At 33.4% G+C, this 19,077-nt stretch overlaps 1 protein-coding gene across 1 annotated transcript in view; it reads right to left on the reverse strand.

Annotated features, from left to right (window-relative positions):
- BACE2 (beta-secretase 2) overlaps window positions 1-19,077 on the reverse strand; it is a 119,461-nt gene that overhangs the window by 9,587 nt on the left and 90,797 nt on the right. The window contains exon 8 of the mRNA XM_020976257.2: window positions 13,443-13,611. Within this exon, the coding sequence (XP_020831916.1) occupies window positions 13,443-13,611 (169 nt within the window). The remainder of the gene's footprint in view (window positions 1-13,442; window positions 13,612-19,077) is intronic.

Here is a 19,077-nt window from a genome sequence, read left to right on the forward strand (position 1 = left end):
ACTCCATTTACCAAGATAAGGTCAAAATGAATACATGACCTAGACATAAAGAGAGATTTTTATAAGAAAGTTAGAACATAAAACATACTATTTATCAGACTTATCGACAAGAGAACAATTTATGAATAAATAAAAGATAGCAAAATTAGGTGTAAAATGGATAATTTTGATTACATTAAATTAAAAAGTTTTTGTACAAATTAAACAAACATAGTCAAGATCAGAAGGAAAACAGAAAATTGGGAAAAATATTTTTACAGACAGTTTATCAGATAAAGGTCTTGTATCTAAAATTTATAAAGAACTTCCCAATTGATAAATGGTCAGAGGATAGCAACAGGCATTTTTCCAATGAAGAAATCAAAACAATTTCTAGTCATATGAAAAATGCTCTAAATCATTATTGATTAGAGAAATGCAAATTAAAACAACCTTGAAATGTTATTTTACACCTGCCAGATTGGCTAAAATGTTTGAAGGAGAAAGTGACAAATGTTGGAGGAGATATAGAAAAATTAGGACATGTTCATTGTTGGTTGAATTGTGAAATGATCCAATCATTTTGGAGATAAATCTGGAATTATGCCCGAAGACTTATTAAACTACCCATACCCTTTGACCCAGCAATACCACTAATTGGTCTATTTACAAAGATAATTAAGGGAAAAGGAAAATAAGCTATATGTATTCTAAAATGTTTACAGCAGCTCTGTTTGTGGTGGCAAAGAGCTGGAAATTGCAGGGTTGCTTATCAACTGGAGAATGGCTAACCAAGTTGTGGTATATGATTGCGATGGAATACTACTGTGCTACAAGAAATGATTAGCTCGATGATCTTAGAAAAACAGGGAAATACTTGCATGAAGTAATGAACAGTGAAATGAGCAGAACCAAAAGAACATTGTATACATTAATAGCAATATTGTTTTAAGAACAACTTTGAGTGAATACGTTATTTGATTATTATAAATACCTAAATTGACTGTAAAGGACATATGAAGAAAGATGCTATCTGTATCCAGGGAAAGAAGTGACACATAGAAGTATGTATAGAATAATTCTACACACAGACATACACACACACCTCTATTTGGATCTAATGGTAGTGATCTCTAGGGTTCAGTGAGGTAAGGGAAGAAAAAAAGGAATTTTACGTGATAATTTTGTTGTATATTTGAAAGGAATAGCAATTTGTGTATAGTAGACTTGCATGCAATCTTTTTTTTTATATTGTATTATGTTATGGAGATGCTTGTTTTATTCTGTAAATTTTAAAAAAAATTAAAAAGGGAAAAAGACCTAAGTGTAAAAAAATATTTATGGCAGCTCTTTTTGTGGTGGCAAAGAATTGGAAATTGAGGGAGGCCCATCAATTGGGGAATGACTGAACAAATTGTGGTATATGAATGTAATGGAATACTATTATGCTATTAAGAAATGATGAGCATAATGGTTTCAGAAAAACCTGTAAAGACTTGTATGAACAGATGCTGAATGAAGTGAGCACAACCAGAAGAACACTGTACACAGTTAGAACAACATTGTGTGGTTATCAACTATGATAGACTTAGCTCCTCTCAGAAATGCAATGATCCAAGACAATTCAAAAGACTCAGATGGAAAATTCTATTCACTTCCAGAGAAAGAACTGATGGATCTGAATGCAGATCAAAGCATACTATTTTCACTTTCTTTGTTTTTTTTTCCTGGTTTTTTTTTTCCTTTTGCTCTGTTTCTTTCACAACATGATTAATGTGGAAATATATTTAACATGATTTCACATAGATAACCTATATCAGATGGCTTACTGTCTTGGGGAGGGTGTATGGGAAGTGATGGAGGGAGAAAAATTTGGAAGTCAAAATTTTATAAAAATAACACTTCACTGGGAATCTAAAACTAAACCACCCTGCCGAAGTAGAGGCATATGACATTTACCACAAGCTTTACAGTATAGAAGTAGAGGAAGAAAAGTTTAAAATCAAATTGTCTTACTTTATACTTGATAAAGGCTTCTTAGAAATCCAAGAAGTTGAAATTCATGCTTAAAATAAGGTTGGTAGATTCTTTTGAATTCTATATATCAAACACTGGACCTATGGTCTTTTTTTTCCTTTTTTGTATTGTAGGAACTATTGATTGAATTCCTGAAGACTTATTTGGAAAGGACTATAAAGTGGAGAAATAATGGTCTCTAAAATAGTTCTTTAATTTTAGTTTCTGAAACAAATATTAATCTCATAAAGCAATGTCCCCAAACTATTTGTGGGGTTCCTATTGGGAAAATGCCATAATACACAGTAAGAAGTGAAAGCCATTAACTTAAATTCCGTAACAGATGGAAGTCCAGACATGGTGACTTGTTAACAATAATAACTTATTTACTGAATCATAACTCAGACACTGAGTTGTAACTTAGGTATTGTGACCAACACCCAACCTAGAGGGCTTGGCCATTTATCCAACAGTGCTGAGTAAACTCGTGGATGTCTGGGAACCAAGTTCAATACTAAGTATAAAGTAAAATATTAGCCAAAACATTAACTAAGCAGAAAAAAAAATCCACCGATCTGAAGTGAAGCTCCCTGTGGATCCTTTTCCTTTTGTCTGATTTCTGCAATTAACATCGGAATTTTTGGGGATTTTTTTCAGGGATCCATTGAATTGTCTGGCAGTTGCCCCAGATTGCCCCTGTTTGTAAGTATTCATAATGATTGATTAAATTCCTATAATCAATCTGGAGCCCCTTGGCCTCTTTCTTTGGTATCAAACTAATCCCATAGTTATGGGAGAGGTACAGGTTTTCCCCAGCCAGGGGAATTCCAGACCTTACATTATTCAATAATTCAGTAAGTTCAAGAATAAAACAAGTATAGCACATGGTCTAAAACTAACTTGATTGCTTCATTGGAAAGCTGAGTTTGCCAAGGGTATCTTCTATGTCTCTTTTAGGATTCTAGGGGATCCAGAAGGGTTGGATATCAATTTCTAATGTAGTATGTCATAAACCCTTACTAGCATGCTTTCCTCAATGATTATCATTATATATCAATTAATTAGCTATAATTATTTGGCCTTTAGAAGGGGGATATTTATTAAATGCTACTGGTACAAAATATTTCTCTATGCCAAAAAAAAAATGTGACAGTTTCCCACCAGTAAATACAGAGGTCAGAGAAAAGTAGACTCAGTCTTAGAGAGCACATGTGGCAACAAGATTATATCATATCTTTTGTTCCTAGAAGTCCTTTTCTCTCCTTTAAGGAATACTCATGAATTTTCCCATAGATACAGTGCAGCTTTTTTTTTTTGGCTCCTTATAGAGTCTCAAGGTTTCCTTTCCTTAGTGTGTCTAGTTTATGGTTGACTTCCCATGTTTTTACCAGTCACTATTCTGGGAACACTTCTAGGACAATGATGAAAAGTCTGAATTACCTCTGAAGTCTGCAAAGTCATACTACATTAAACAGGGGTAAAAGTGGGATTGAAACTTGAGGTCAGGATTCTTCTCCTTCTACCCTCAGCCCAGTTGATTCTTTATCAGCAGTTTGGTTTCAATGGTATCCACCATTAACATGCCAGATATTCTACTGAATGCAAGTTATACCCCACAGGGCATAACCAAGTCTCCTCAACTAATCCAGATATACATCATGCGCAATCAGTCTATTTCATCCAATGGTTTTCAATTGTTTTTTTTAAAATGATCTATGATTTTTCATACCTAGGCTAAGTAACTTAATTAATTGAACCAATATAATTGTTTTCACCTGGTTAAAGTATCAGGGTGTAGCACCTTTGTTAGCTACTTTAAGAAGATCGAGGGATTGATTGACTCAATTGTTGCCCACACAATGGGTACACATTTTCATGACTGTTTTTTGACATCATGCTAGAAATGCTAGATATAGTGATCATAAGACAAAAATGATTTGAGGGAAGAAGCATAGACAAAGAGGAAGTAAGAGGATCACTTTTCACAGATGAGATGCTGGTGTACTTAGAGAAGTCTAAGGAGTCAATAGAAAAATTAACTGCATTTTTAGCAAAGTAATAGGTTAGAAAAATCAACCTCCACAAATTATTAGGTTTTAAAAAGCATTATCAAGAAAACCCAGCAGGAAGAGTCAAAAAGAGAAATTCCATTGAAAATAACTAAACAATGTATAAAACACTTAGTAATCCACTTACGATGGTACACACAGAAACTAAACAAATATGATCACAACATATTCTTTACAGACATATTACCCTGAATAATTGAAGGGCAATTAACTGCTTGCAGTTGGACTGTGCTGATATAATAAAAATGACAATATACCTAAGTTAATTTATATGTCCAAAGATAGCATTTGAACTATGAAACGATTACATTATAGAGCTTCAAAAATATTAACAAATTTATTGGGAGGAAAGAAAGGTCAAGAATGTCAAGGGAAAAATGAAAAAAAAAAACAGTGGAAAGTAAGAGGGCCCAGTAGGAGCAGATCTCAAACTATTTTACAAAATGATGATTAGTAAAAATAATTGGTAGGTTAAAGCATTGAGAAGTTGATGAGTCAAACAGTTGGAGCACACAATATACAGAAACAAAGGTAATTAAGTATAGTGTTTCATAAATCTAAAAATCCCAACTTCTGGGGCAAGGATATATTATTTGACAAAGAAGTTCGGAAAAACTGGAATGTAGTTTGGTAGGAATTAGGTTTAGATCAACATCTTATACACCAAGATAAGTTCCAAATGGATAAATGCTTTGTATGTATAAAAGGATGCACCATAAAGTTATAATGCACTACAGTGTATGAAGGTTCTTTCTAAAGTGACATCCGAAACTGAATAGAGAAGTATAGATTAGGTCTGACCAGGGTTAATGCAGGGTTACCTATAATCTTCTTAGGCCTTAACATAGGCCAAAATCCCTTCTCTAGTTTTACTTATTTCTCCAATAGAGCTTTAAACATGTCACTCACCCTTTTTGCTGTCCCAAACTTTCTTTGCTAGCTTACGCTCATTCTGACCTTTAATATTCATGACACTGTTTTTCACTGTGCCATGCTGTTATCTTACATTTCTGCATAAGTTTTAAAAAATATGAGTTGGTTGTTTAGTAGTTCTTTGTACATACAATTGTCTTATTTGTTTAAAAATCATAGAAATGAAAAATTTTGGAGGTTTTGAACCAATTTGTTAAATATAAAACAGGTAAATTTCAACAAAAACCTTGGTATAATTGGTAGGATTGAAAAATAAACAATGATTTGTGCAGAGATCTTTCAGTTATGACAGCCATGAAAACTAAGTATTGAAATAAATTGAACTTAGAAGCATATATATTAACATCCTCCCTTCCCCACCTCCCCACGTATGAAGATATGTTCTTCACAAAGATCTACTTGAATACATTACTATGGCTCAGATGTGAACCTAGGTTCTTGAAGGTTATGCCAGTGGAGTGCAAGCTCTGGCAAGAAATGCTTGGAGTATGGCTCCAGCAATAGATTGAATCTGTTGTCCAAGGAACAACCTAATTAAATACAGAGAGGCATATCATCAGTAGACAGACCACTAGGTGATGACATTTTTTTTTTTTGACCAAGGCTGCCAGCAGCTGGCATGAATGTACAACAGAGTGGTGAAAGAAAAAGGGGAAGAGGAACTGGAAAAAGAAAAGTTGGGCTGGGCGAGTCTGAGACTGATGCTCATAAGACTAGTTTATTTTCAGGTGTTACATGATTATATACTATAGGAAAGAGCTTTGTACCATGAGAAATGATCTACAAGCGCTAATTAATAACATAAACAATCTAAGCAGCTAAAGATCCTCATTTTCTCATGAGAAAGTAGTTTTAATGCCAGATTTCCTATCTATGGTTTTCCTGCCCAGTTCTTAGTATTATCTACCCAAGTCAGCCACCTGGTCTCAAGGCTGGGCATGAGTAAGAATTTAGAATCAACAAACCATAACAAACAGAGCTAGGGCAAGAGTCATGGGAGTGTTTTATCCGGAGGCAAGCCTCTATATATACTGATCCTTAAAGTTTATAAGGACTTAGAGATTTTCCATAAGGATTTGGCCTCCCACACAAGGCAACACATGAAAAAAAAAGAAAATTTAAAATATCCCTTTCAATTTTGTATTGATGGTGGCAGAGTTATGTAAAAGGGGAAAGAGGGTGCAGTTATCAGACCTTCCACAAAATTTTAATTATTGGTAGCAAAAATATGAGATGCTTGTCCAATGGCTGAATAGACATAGAAGTTGAATTTATCAATCTTGACATTGTTGCTATAAATGAAAACAGAAGAAAGATGTTGTAAGTATATGGAAGGATATCTCACAAGTATTTCTTGGAGAGGCAAGGAAAGGAGATGATGGAGTAAGTTTTATTATACACCCAAAGGTAAAAACAAGCATTTTATGGGGTATTTAATAGTCATCACTTATTGGGGGTACTAATTATAAATATTTGCAGGACAAGGACACCATGAGAATATTTCTAGCTTATGCCAAAAGATGAGCTGCAGAAGATGGATGGAGATATAGAGAAATTATACAAATAACCTGAAAAGACTCTTCAAAGTAAATAAAAATATACTGATAGTTGCTGACTTCAGTGCAAAGGTGGGAAAAGATTAAGATGGTAAGAAATATGTGGGAAAGCATGATTTGCTGGGAAGAAGGAATGACAGGAACCAAAGGCCTGTAAATTACATTTAAGTTTCTTACTATTACATCTACTATTACTATTACCACTATCTCTAATTCTCTAGTAGTAGCACTATCACTATTACATAATGAATGTTTTATTCCAGAAAAGAATTGATAGGCATCGGATATGGCAAACATTGCAAAAAAAATCAAATAATATTTAACAGACAGCAAATATTATTATGGTGGGGGGAATTGTTTTTGAATCTGACAGTGGACAAAAGATAAAGCTAGGTTGCTGTGAGTACACAGTAAGATAGATTCCTCAATGCTAAGGTTATAACATATATTTAAAAATAAGATGAAAGGTTGACAATAACAAGAAGTTATGAAATGTAATTTAGAAGACATCAATCCTAACTTATTAAAATAAAAATATGAAATAGGCAACAGAAATTATGTTGACACTGATCAGAATTTCATCATGAAGTTTAAATTAATTGCCACAAGAGGACAATTTCCTTAATCAGCAAAAATCTGGCTTGTCAGAAAGAGTTTGACGTAAAAGAGGCAGAACTGGGTTAAGGATATAAACTCATCTATAAAATCCTAAAAAGAAGGTCATTGGCAATTATGAGTAGGAATGTCTCATAAAGAAAAGAGGAAGCAGAGGACAAAATGAGGTTATTTATTTCATTCTGCATTTAAATGGGAAATACAATTAGCATTTGTACATGAAACTGCATTTTTAAAAAGTATATAAGATCAACCTATGTAGCATTCAAAGCTACTCTATTTATCTGGCCTTCCTACTTTTCTTTTTTTCACTAAAAATAGAAATGGTTCTCTTTTCTCCATTAAAAATGCTCCTTCTTTCCTTTCTTTCTTTCTCATATAAAGAAATTTCTCCTAACCCAAGTGAGAAAAGAAAAAAATGTCAATGTAACAAATTTCTACATTAGCATGTGAAAATATATGTCTCATTTTGATATCTGGAGTCCATCACTTCTCTGTCAAGAGGTGGGCAATGAGCTTCATCATCATTACTCTTCAATAATGATTGATCATTGCATTGAACAGAGTTCTCAAGACTTTTAAAGTTGTTTTTCTTTATGTTGTTGTCATTTCTCCTAGTAGTAGTCACTTCACAATTCATTCAAATCTTCCCAGGTTTCTTAGAAACCATCTTTTTCATGATTTCTTAGGGTGCAATAACATTCCATTAAATTAATTTACCATAATTTTTAGACATTTGTTCAATAGGAGGCATCCCTGGTATCAGTTCTTTGCTACTACAAAAAAAGTTGCTATAGATATTTTTGCACATATATACTAATTTCCTATTTCAATTATCTTTTTAGGGTACAGGTTTAATAATGGTATCATTGGGTGAAAGGGTGTACACAATTTAGTGACTTTGTGTTTATAGTTCTAAATTGCTTTTCAGAATGGCTAGACCAATACACAGGTCCACCAAGACTGCCTGTTTGTCCATAGCTCCTTCAATAACCATATCCTTTTCCTTTATTGTCATTTTTACCAAGCTAATGGGAAGTAGAATCTCACTTTTAATTATCTGTAATTTAGAACAGTGGTGTCAGACTTAAATAGAAATGAGGTCACTAATCTCTACATAAAAATCTCTGTAGGTCACATATTGACTTAGTTTTTGAAATGTAATATTATCAATGTGTTATTGTATTTTTATTAATTTTGTTAAATGTTTTCCAATTACATTGGGAGTGCTGCTGGCTGTGTGTTTGACATCTTTGATTTAGAGCATTTAAAAAATATGATTACCGATACAATGGATTTTTTTCAAACTGCTGTACATCTTCTTGGAAGTACCAAAAACTTGTAGACTTCCACACATTCAATAGTATATAGATAGAAATGTAACTTACCCCAGTAGAGAAATAGAGGAGAAAGGGACAAAGAATGGGGGGATGGGAATAAAAGGTACAGGTAGATTAAGGGAGGCAGTGATTAGAAGCAAAAAAGACTTTTGAGGAGGGATGGGATAAAAAGAGAGAGGAAAAAATAGAAGAATATGGGAGGGAGGGAAATAGTAATCATGATTATGAATGTGAACGGAATGAGCTTACCTATAAAATGGAATCAATAGAATGGATTAGAAACCAGAATCCATCACTTTGTTCTTTGTAAGAGACACATTTGAAACAGAAAGATTTAGCAGCTTCTAAAATAGGGAAGCAAAGGGATTGGAATATGATATTCTGGAAGACAAAGGATCTATGATTACAATCAAGAATAACCTACCCAGAAAAACTAAGTGTAACCCTTCAGGGGAAAAATGGATATTTAATAAAACAAAAGACATTCAAGCATTCCTGATGAAAAGACCAGGGTTGAATAGAAAATCTAAAATGCAAACAGAAGACTCAAGAAAAAGGTAAACATGAAAGAGTTATCATAAGGGAAACAATAAAGTTTAACTATATAGGAATAAGCTATATATTCCTATATTGGAAGATGATTCATGTCACTTCTAAGAACTTTACCATTATTACAGTAGTTAAAAGGAGTTTACACAGACATAAAATATGGGTGTAAGTCAATTATGCTGGAAAAGAGTCATGCAATAAAGAGCTTTTATAATAAAGGGGAAAATGAGACAAGTGGCAGGCAATACTTGAACCTCATTTTCATCAGAATGGTTTAAAAAGGGAAGAACAACTATGAGGTACCAGCTCATACTTACCAGAAATGACAAATGCTGTAAGGGATAAGTGAAAAATAGGTACAATAATGAACTATTGGTAGAGTAGTGAATTGCTCCAAATATTCTAATGGACAATTTGGAACTATGACCAAAGGGCTATAAAACTGCATATACTTGGCCCAACAATGCCACTAATAGATCTATATCCCAAAAAGAAAAGATCAAAGTAGAAAGAAAAGGACTTATATGTACAAAAATATTTATAGCAGCTCTTTTCATGGAGCAAAGAGTTAGAAATCAAGGGGATGCTCATCAATTGGGAAATGGCCAAACAAGTTGTAACATATAATTGTGATGGAGTACTATTGTGCTATAAGAAATAATGAGGGGGTGGTTTGAGGAAAACATGACAAAATTTGTATGAACAGACACAAAGTGAAGTGAGAAGAATTGGGAAATCATTGTGCATACCAACAGCAATGTGGTAACGATAATTAACTGTGAAAACTTGGTTACTCCGATCAGTACCAGGATCTAAGACAATTCCAAAGGACTTATGATGAAAAAATGCCACCCACCTCCAGAGACAGAATTGATGAACTCTGAGTGAAAATCAAAGTATAATTTTCTCACTTTATTTTCTTGCTTTTTTGGAAACATGGATAATATGTAAATATGTTTTGCCTGATTTTACATGTATAATTGATATCATATTGCTTACCTTTTCAGTGGGTGGGACAGGTGGTAAGAGGGAACTAATAACTTAAAATTTAAAACCAAAAGAATGTAAAAAACTCAATTTTTTAAACTGACTTTTTATATCCTTTGACCCTTAACTTATGGAGAACAGCTGTTCTTAGTCTAATAAGTTTGAACCAGTGCCTTTTATATCTTCAATAAGAGAACTTTATAAAAGAAATGCTATGGATTTTCTCAGTTAACTGTTTCCTTTTTAATTTTAGTTGAATTGGTTTTGTCTGTGAAATTATAAACAATATGTAGTCAAAACTGTCTATTTTATCTTGTATAATTTTCTCTAACTCTTCTTTGGTTATTAATTCTTCACCTAGTCATAAATCAAAAAGGTAATTTCTACATTTTTCCCCTAATCTGTTTAGATTGCCACTCCTTCTGGTTAAGGCATGCACATATTTGAGCTTATATTGGTACGTCGGGTGAGATATTCATTTAAACCTAACTGCTGGCAATTGTCTTTATCCCAATAGTGGAGGGGAGGGAGTTTGGGTTTACTGAATACTAGGTTACCAGGTTCATTTTCTTTTTATGTTCTCTACCTAATCTAACCCACTAATCAGCATTCTATTTTATAACCAATACCAAGTCATTTTCATGATTATTGCTTTGTAGTATAGTTTGAGATTTTGTACTGTGAGGCATTTTTCTTTGATTTTTTTTTTATTATTTCCCCTGGGAATATTAATGTTTTGTTCCTCCAGACAAATTTTATTGCTCTTTTTTCCAACTCTATAAGTCCTTTGATAATTTGATTGGTGTGGTATTGAATAAGCAAAAAAAAATTTAGGGAGCATTGTCATTTTTATTATATTTGCATGGTCCAACCAAGAACAATCAATTTCTGGTTGTAAGTCTATATTCATAAAATCAAGTATACTATAATTTCTTTTATATATTTGGAATAGGTATCTTGGTAGAGAGATGTACTTTATACAATCTGTAACTATTTTGAATGGAATTTTTCTTTCTACCTCTTCCTGTTGAGGAATGTTTATGATTTTTGTAGATTTATTTCATATACAGCAACTTTGATGAATTTATTGTTTATCTAATTTCAATTGGTCCTTCACTTTACCAAGTCATCTTTTTACTCCTCCTTAACTGTGACTCTCTATTTAACTTACCATACTTGGCATTTCAAATCTCTTTTTTCATCAAGTCTTCTACACAACTTTGTCTTGGCACCCTTATAGCTGAGGATATCATCTTACATTCTGCCATGAAAATTGAGGCTATTCACTATGTTTTCATTGAGCAAACTGTTGACATTCCCCTTACTCTCAAATATGATTTCCTTCTTTACTTTAGCCTCTGATCAAGAAAGAAGTGGCACTTCTCCCTAAGGTCAATTCCTCTACATAGATCCTTGATATTACCCTCTTTCATCTTTCAAAAAGATTTCTACTATTATCATCACTCATCTTTCTCTCTAATCTTTAATCTCTTTATGTCTACAAATTTCTTTATTGTTGCTACCTACAAATATGCTCAAGCCTTCCCATCCTTAAAAAAGCACTCAGTAGGTCCTACTATCCCTGCTTTGTATAATCCATAATTTGCCTCCCCCGTCTAGTGGTTTCTTCCTAATCTTCATTCATCTTGATCTCTCTGTAGCATTTCACACCAAAGATGGCACCCTCTTTTTCTCTCTTTGGACCTTGGTGACACTACTCTTTTCTGGTTTTCCCTCTGAACTGTCTAGTCATTCCTAAGTCCCTTCTGATTAACTGTGAGTATATCAGCAAGACTCTTCTTTGAGCCCTCTTCTCTCTACACTCTCTCACTTGGTAATCTTATCTGCTCCCACGAGTTCATATATTATTTCTATGAAAATGACTCCCAGGTCTATTTATCTTGCCCTGTTCTCTCTTCTGCTCTCCAGTCCCATACCACAAATTGCTTATTAGACATTTTGGAATGAAGGCCCTATAGAAACATGTAAAACTCAACATGTTGAAATCAGAACTCATTTTCTGTTCCCACAAACTCATCTCCCATTGCTCTACACCTCGCAATTATTGCTGAAGGCATTGCCTTGGTGTCATCCTTACCTCCTAACTGTTATCCCACTGCCAAATCTTTATCTCCATAATATCCTCCACATACATCTCCTTCTCTTCATATGCACAGATACCACCCAACTCTGAATCATCCTCCACAAAGGTGCCAAAATGTGACTTTCCTAAAGCACAAGTCTGACCAAATCACTTTCCCCTCTCCCATTCATTAACCTTCATTTATTAACTTTATAATCATGTATAAAATGTGTTTAACATTTAAATGCCTTTTCAACCTGGTCCCTTACTACCTTTCTAGACTTCTTAAATCATTATTCCTCTACAAGCATTCTATGGTTCAATCATACTGACCTAACTTGCTATTCCTCCTATATAATATTCCTTTGTATTTTATGTCCCTTTTTAGGGGCTGTGCTTCATCCCTAGAATGATCCCCCAACTGAGAGAACCCCTGGTTTCCTTTAATAACCAGATCAAGCATCACCTTTGCCAAGAGGTCGTTCATGGTCCCCTCATTTGCTAGTGTTTTATTATTTTTTTAAAGGCAATTGGGGTTAAGTGACTTGCCCAGGGTCACACAGCTGGTAATTGTCAAGTGTTTGGTCTGAGGCTGGATTTGAACTCAGGTCCTCCTGACTTCAGGGCTGGTGCTCTATCCACTGCACCACCTAGTTGCCGCTAGTGTTTTTCTCTCTAACGTCATCTTGGATCTGCTTTACAGTAGATACACAAACACACACACACACATGCACACACACACACATACATAGTAGCTTGTATAATCCTGTATATGCATATTTCCCCTGTTAGAACATAAGATTCTTCAGGGTTGGGGTTCTTTCACCTTTACCTTTACATCCCTGATGTTTTAGCACAGTGAATAGCCTTGAATAGACACTTCATAATTGAACCAGGGTTAGTGTAAATGACTTGATATTAGAAGTGCTTCATTATTATCCCCGAGGCAAGTGAATATGTATGCCCGTTCTTCTCCCTTGTCTCAACAACTACTTTTCTTCTTCTCTATATTCTCAGAAAACATAACTTTTGGAAGAATCAGTAACTAAAAAGATCTTGACATTATAGAACAATTGGTTAAAACCAAATTTTACAAATGTAAAATTTAAGAGATAGGTATGAGAAAACCTACACTTGGTCAAAAAAAATCAACTGCAAGTTGATTCAAGAAGAAGTCTAAGATGTTCAACTATGCTGTAAAATAGTATTATCAAAATAATTTGGTATTAATTTGCCAAATAAGCAAATTTATAGAAAGTATTTTTAGTGAAGGCAAAACTAACTTAAGCAATTAGGTAATTCAAGAATGAGTTACCTGCACAGGGACTCAACGCAAATCCTATCCTCTTCCGAGCTCTGTCAAACACAACATAGAAACCTTCCATAACTGTAGCACCAATTACGAGAGCATCAGCAGAAGATGAGATACCAAATCGGTAACATTCATAATTTGAGTCAATTCCCAATATAGGAAGAATATAAAGCTGTAATTTGAAAGGAAGGAAAAAAACAAGAAACCATATTAGTTCACCAGTAACAGAGAACTCTCTCTTTCTCTCTCTCCATATATATATATATATATATATACATATATATATATATATGTGTATATATATATATGTATATAATATATATATATGTATATATATAAACATATATATATATATAATATATATATATATGTATATATATATATAAACAGTATACAAGTTACTGAGGGGAGTTTCTTCTTAAAATTAAAAAAAATCATTTCACTATTTCCCCTATTAACAAGCAATTATTTTCTCTCCCATTTTCCCTTCTCACCAATAAACAAATGAGAAAAGATAACCTGCATAATAAAGATGTACATTTAAAGCAAAACAAATTTTCACATTGGCCATATCAAAAAATGAATGTCGCAGTCCTCCCTTTACATCTCTCACCTCTCTGGCCAGAGAGGTGCCTAGTGTGCTTGATTCTCAGTCCTCTGGACTTATGCTTGATCATTTGCATTTTTCAGGGTTCTCATCTTTCAAAGTTGTTTTTCTTTATAACATCATTTTATAAATTGCTGTCTAGTTCTGCCCACTGTTCTGTGTTTACATAAGTCTTCTCAGTTTGCTCTTAAAGTTTCCATTTAATAATTTATTATGATACAATAACATTCCATTTCATTTGTATGCCATAGTTTATCCATCCCCCAATCTGTGGATATCACCTTAATTTCCATTTTTTTCCCAGTAGAAAAAGATTGAATGTAAAAATTTTAGTTTGCATGGGTCCTTTTCCTCATTCTTTGATCTCTTTGGGGTACGAGCATAATAGTTGTATCAATGAGTACGTTCTGTTTGATAGCTTTGGGAGGCAGAGTTTCCAGAACGACTGAACCAAGTCACAGCTACACCAACAGTACATTAGTATGCCTGTTTCCTCATAATTCCTCAAAAATTTGTCATTTCTCCTTTTTGTCATCTTTTAGCAATCTAAAAGGAACCCAACAGTTGCTTTAATCTGAATTTCTGTAATTATTAGTGATTTGTAGGATTTTTTTTCCACATGGTTATCATTAGCTCAGATATTTTTTTCCTTTGAAACCTGAGCAATTTTATCTTTTGACCATTTATAATTTATGAATGGCTTATAAATTTGAATCAGTACTTTATATATCTTTTCTCAGTCAACTGTTTCCCTTATAATTTTAACTGCACTGGACTCATTTGTACAAAACTTTTAAACTTCATGTAATCAAAATTTTTAATCTGCCTATTCTTTGTTCATAAAAGGAGATATCTTCTCTGCTTAAGGAAAATGTCAAAGAAACAAGACAACAAAGATCCTACCATCTATAAACCATAAACTAATTGATTGAATGATATGCCCATGCCTTGGTTAACTCTGGATTTGTACCTTGAGTCCCTTACTACCTTCTACTCCTTATAATTTTGTTTTCTAAGTACTGATCAAGTGGAAAGCTTGAGAAATGGATATTTCCAGACTTGGAAGTTACCTCCTTCTGAGCACCAGCCAAACCAAAGTGAGATTTCCATAATAAATACTTTTAGAGAAAAAGAATACCACTGACAGGATCACCCTGAATTTGAGACTACCAAAGCCATGCTCTGACTAAGCATGATAATTGCTGAATTTCTGGAACAGTGATGGCCTAAGATACATGAAATATCTTTTCAGTGATCTCACTGAAGGCCTTTATTTTTTAGGGGGAGCATACATGCATATGTGTATGTATACATGTACCTTACAAACTAGGAAGCCAGATTATTTTTTCGGCTATTTTTCCAGCTCTGCCTCACCCCCAAGTTAATCCCATGTAAATCTTCAAGATAAAGTCTACTTATTGATCTTCTCAGAAGAAGAAAACAAGTTCCCTTTCCACAAAGACAGTCATTGTATAATAGAGGGATCAGGTGTGGGGCAATGTGCTTCCTTTTTCCACTACAGAAACTGCCTTGAGATCCATTTCTAGTTGTCCTGATCTATATCTCACCACTGGACCCAGATGGCTCTGGAGGAGAAAGTGAGGTTTGCTCACAGAAAATGATTTTGCTCAGCCCTTCCTCACTTAAATCCAATTCACTTGCATGTTATGGCATCACCTCCCTGATGTCATCGTCTTTTTTGAGAATGAAGGACAAAGAACAGAAACTGCTTAAAAACAAAGTACTCTAAACTGCCCATGGATATCAGGGAGACTCCTGTAAGAGCTCACACAATCAAAATATTTATTTGTGTTTCTGTTATGTGAAAATTCTTGTGTAGAATATGATCAATGTCAATAGAAAACTGGAAATATTTTATCACATTTTATTCATGTTTAAATGTCACTGAAATTCATTTATCCAGAATTCCAAAAGTGTATTCTAGGACTTCTATATGCACTTAAAATTAACTGCCTATTCAATTTAAAAAGCAAGCAAACTAGTTGTTTCCAAATGAGTTATTATTATTTTAATAAGTTCTATAATTTACCCCCATGGCAATTTGATTGGTCTAGCATCAAAAGTATAAATTAATTTTGGTAGTATTGTCATTTTTGTTATATTAGCCTAGACATGGCCACTGAATATCCCTCTATTTAATTTGTTCTCTAATTCTTTAAGGAATATTTTGTAATTGAATCTAAGTCTTTCATGTATTCTGGTAGTTGATACCCAGATATTTTATGCATTCTATAGTTAGATGGAATGGAATTTTCCTTTTTAATTTTGTGTCTTGGGTTTTGTTATTATTTTACAGAAATATAGTTAATATTGATGATTTATTTTGTAGCTTGCAATTTTACTGATAATTTAATTTTCTCACTTAGTATCTTTGTTGATAGCTTTATTTCCACTTTACCTGTTTATATTTCTTTATTTTTGCATTATAGCTGTTGCTAGCATTTCCAGAACCATGTCAAATAATAGTGGAGAGTAGGCATTCCTGCTTTACTCCTGTATTTATTGAAAAAGATTCTAATGTATCCCCACTGCATATGATGCTTATTTTTGGTTTTAGATAGATGGTTATGATATTAAAGGTCTCTCTATGCCTATATTTTGTCAAGTTTCTTGGCAAAAAAGTGTTACCCGGTCAAAGGCTTTTTCTGCATATATTGAGATGATTATGAAGTTTTGGATTTTTTTGGTTTTTAATATGATTATGTTGATTATTTTCTGAATGTTGAAACATGCTTATATCCTTGGTACAAATCCCACTTGGTCATAATGAATGATTTTTTTTAGACCGTCACTGTGCCTTTTTTGACAGGTTTTTGTTTAAAAATCTTGAGTCAAAGTTCATGAATTATATTAGCCTATAATTTTCTTTATATGCTTTTTTCTTTCCCTGGTTTAGGTTTGGAACTATATTTGCCTCAGAAAAAGATCCTGGTAAGGTGCTTTCTTTCTCAATTTTAGAAAATAATCTGTTAAGTATGGGTACTAACTGCTCTTGAAAAGTTTGATAAAATTTGCTTATTTATCCTTCAAAACCAAGAGGTTTTTTCTTTGGTAGTTACTTTATAGTTAGAATGATTTACTTTCTGAAATTGGACTATTTAAGATCTATATCTGGTCATCTGATAATTTGGGCATTTTATATTCTTGAAGGTTTTCCTGTTTTTCTTTTGAGCTCAGTTTTGTTAGACTATAACTATGCATAGTATGTTCTTTTGTGGTGCTTTCACATCACTCATTTGCTAGCTTATTCATTTGATTTTCTGCTCTCTTCATTTCAATAAAATTAGCTAAGGGTTTATTAATTTTATTAGTCTTTTCAAAGAACCAAGTTTTAGTTTTATTTATTACTTCTCTTTATTTTCTGTTTGTCATTTATCTATTTGCCTTCTAATTTTTAGTATCTTTTCTCTTGCATTTATTTTAGATATATTTATTTGTTGGCTTTCTAATTTTTAAAAATGTATATTCAGTTCATTAATCCTCTTTTTCTTTTTGTTAACATACATTTGTAAAGATATGTTTTTCCTCTTGAAGACTGGTTTAACTCCATCCCAGAAATTCTGGCATGTTGTTTCACTGTTATAATTTCTCTTACTTTCTGTTTTTATGTTTTGTCCTTCAGTAATTAGAATTTAGGATTTGATTATTAAATACATTATTGATTTGGGTCTACATCTTTTGTTTATGGTCCCTGAACCAATTACTATTTTATTGCACTATGGCCTATAAAAGATATATGAAATATTTCTACCTTTTAACATTTGTTTGCAATATCTCTGTGCTCTGGAGATGCTAAATTTTTGTAAGTTTCATAGGGTCTGGGAAATATGTATATTTTTTTTGTAATGCTATTTAGAAGATGTCCTAATAGCACTTTTTTTCTATCTCCTCAGTTTTATTGTGTGAATGTCTTTGTTTGGGGGGGAGGTGAGGCAATCAGAGTTAAGTGACTTGCAAAGGGTCACACAGTAAGTGTCAAGTGTGTGAGGTCACATTTGAACTTACGTCCTCCTGATTCCAAAGCTGGAGCTCTATCCACTGTGCCACCTAGCTGCCCTATGAATATTTTTGTTTTTTAAAATGTGTTTCTCATGAGGAACAGATGGTAAGTTTTTGTTTTCTTTTCCAATTTGTCATTCTTTATCATTTTATTGGATTATTTAATCCATTCACATTTATAGTTGTGAGATTTATATTTTCCTCCATCTATCTCTAGTATTTTTTCACCTTACAACATTTTCTCCTCCTTTTTTGGTAAACACAACACTATGTTCCTTCAGTTACTTTACTTAATCTTTTTTAAGGTGGTCTTGTTCCTTTTGCCTCTTTTCTCCTCACCCTTGATCCACTCTTCTCATTTGTTACCTCTCTCTCTCTCTTTGGGGTTTTGCTTATTAGTTACTTTGTCTCTCTTTCTTCTATCTGTTTATATAATTCTTTCTCCCCTTTATTTAGTCAAGTAGATTTCCTCTTTCTTTCTTACCCTTCATTAGTACTTTTAAAAATTTCATTTCTTTTTTGTGTGTCTTTTGCCATAGAATATATCCCTCACTCTCTTCATTATTTATCCTCTCTTTCTTTCTACTCAAGACCATCATTCTCTGTACAAGACCCCCATAATTCTTTAGTATTATTTAATATTTATATTTTCTCTGTATTCTGCATACTGTCAAAGCTTCCAAGCTATGCATTCTAGGCTATCCCCTCTAGCCAGTTCTAAACACTGTCTCATAGAGCTTGTCCTGTGGATTTCCTTTTTCCATTGTGCCTCACTCCCAGAACCATGCTAATTTTTAAAGATGTCACAGAGGACACTGCCCCAAGGTAGAAGCCTTACTCTGCCACACCCTTCATAATGTAGCCCCCACTAATAACATCCTCCCTGGTTACTTTTTTCTCTCCATTCATCCCAAAATATCCCCTCTAAGTTCATGCTTTCCCATTGTTTTAGATTTTAGTTACCCCAAGGAGTTCCAATGTTGCCCCTGCCCATCCCTAAGGTGGGATATG

This window comes from Phascolarctos cinereus, unplaced genomic scaffold, assembly GCF_003287225.1.
Source record: "Phascolarctos cinereus isolate Bilbo 61053 unplaced genomic scaffold, phaCin_HiC Scaffold_726;HRSCAF=1367, whole genome shotgun sequence".
NCBI classification, from domain to species: domain Eukaryota; kingdom Metazoa; phylum Chordata; class Mammalia; order Diprotodontia; family Phascolarctidae; genus Phascolarctos; species Phascolarctos cinereus.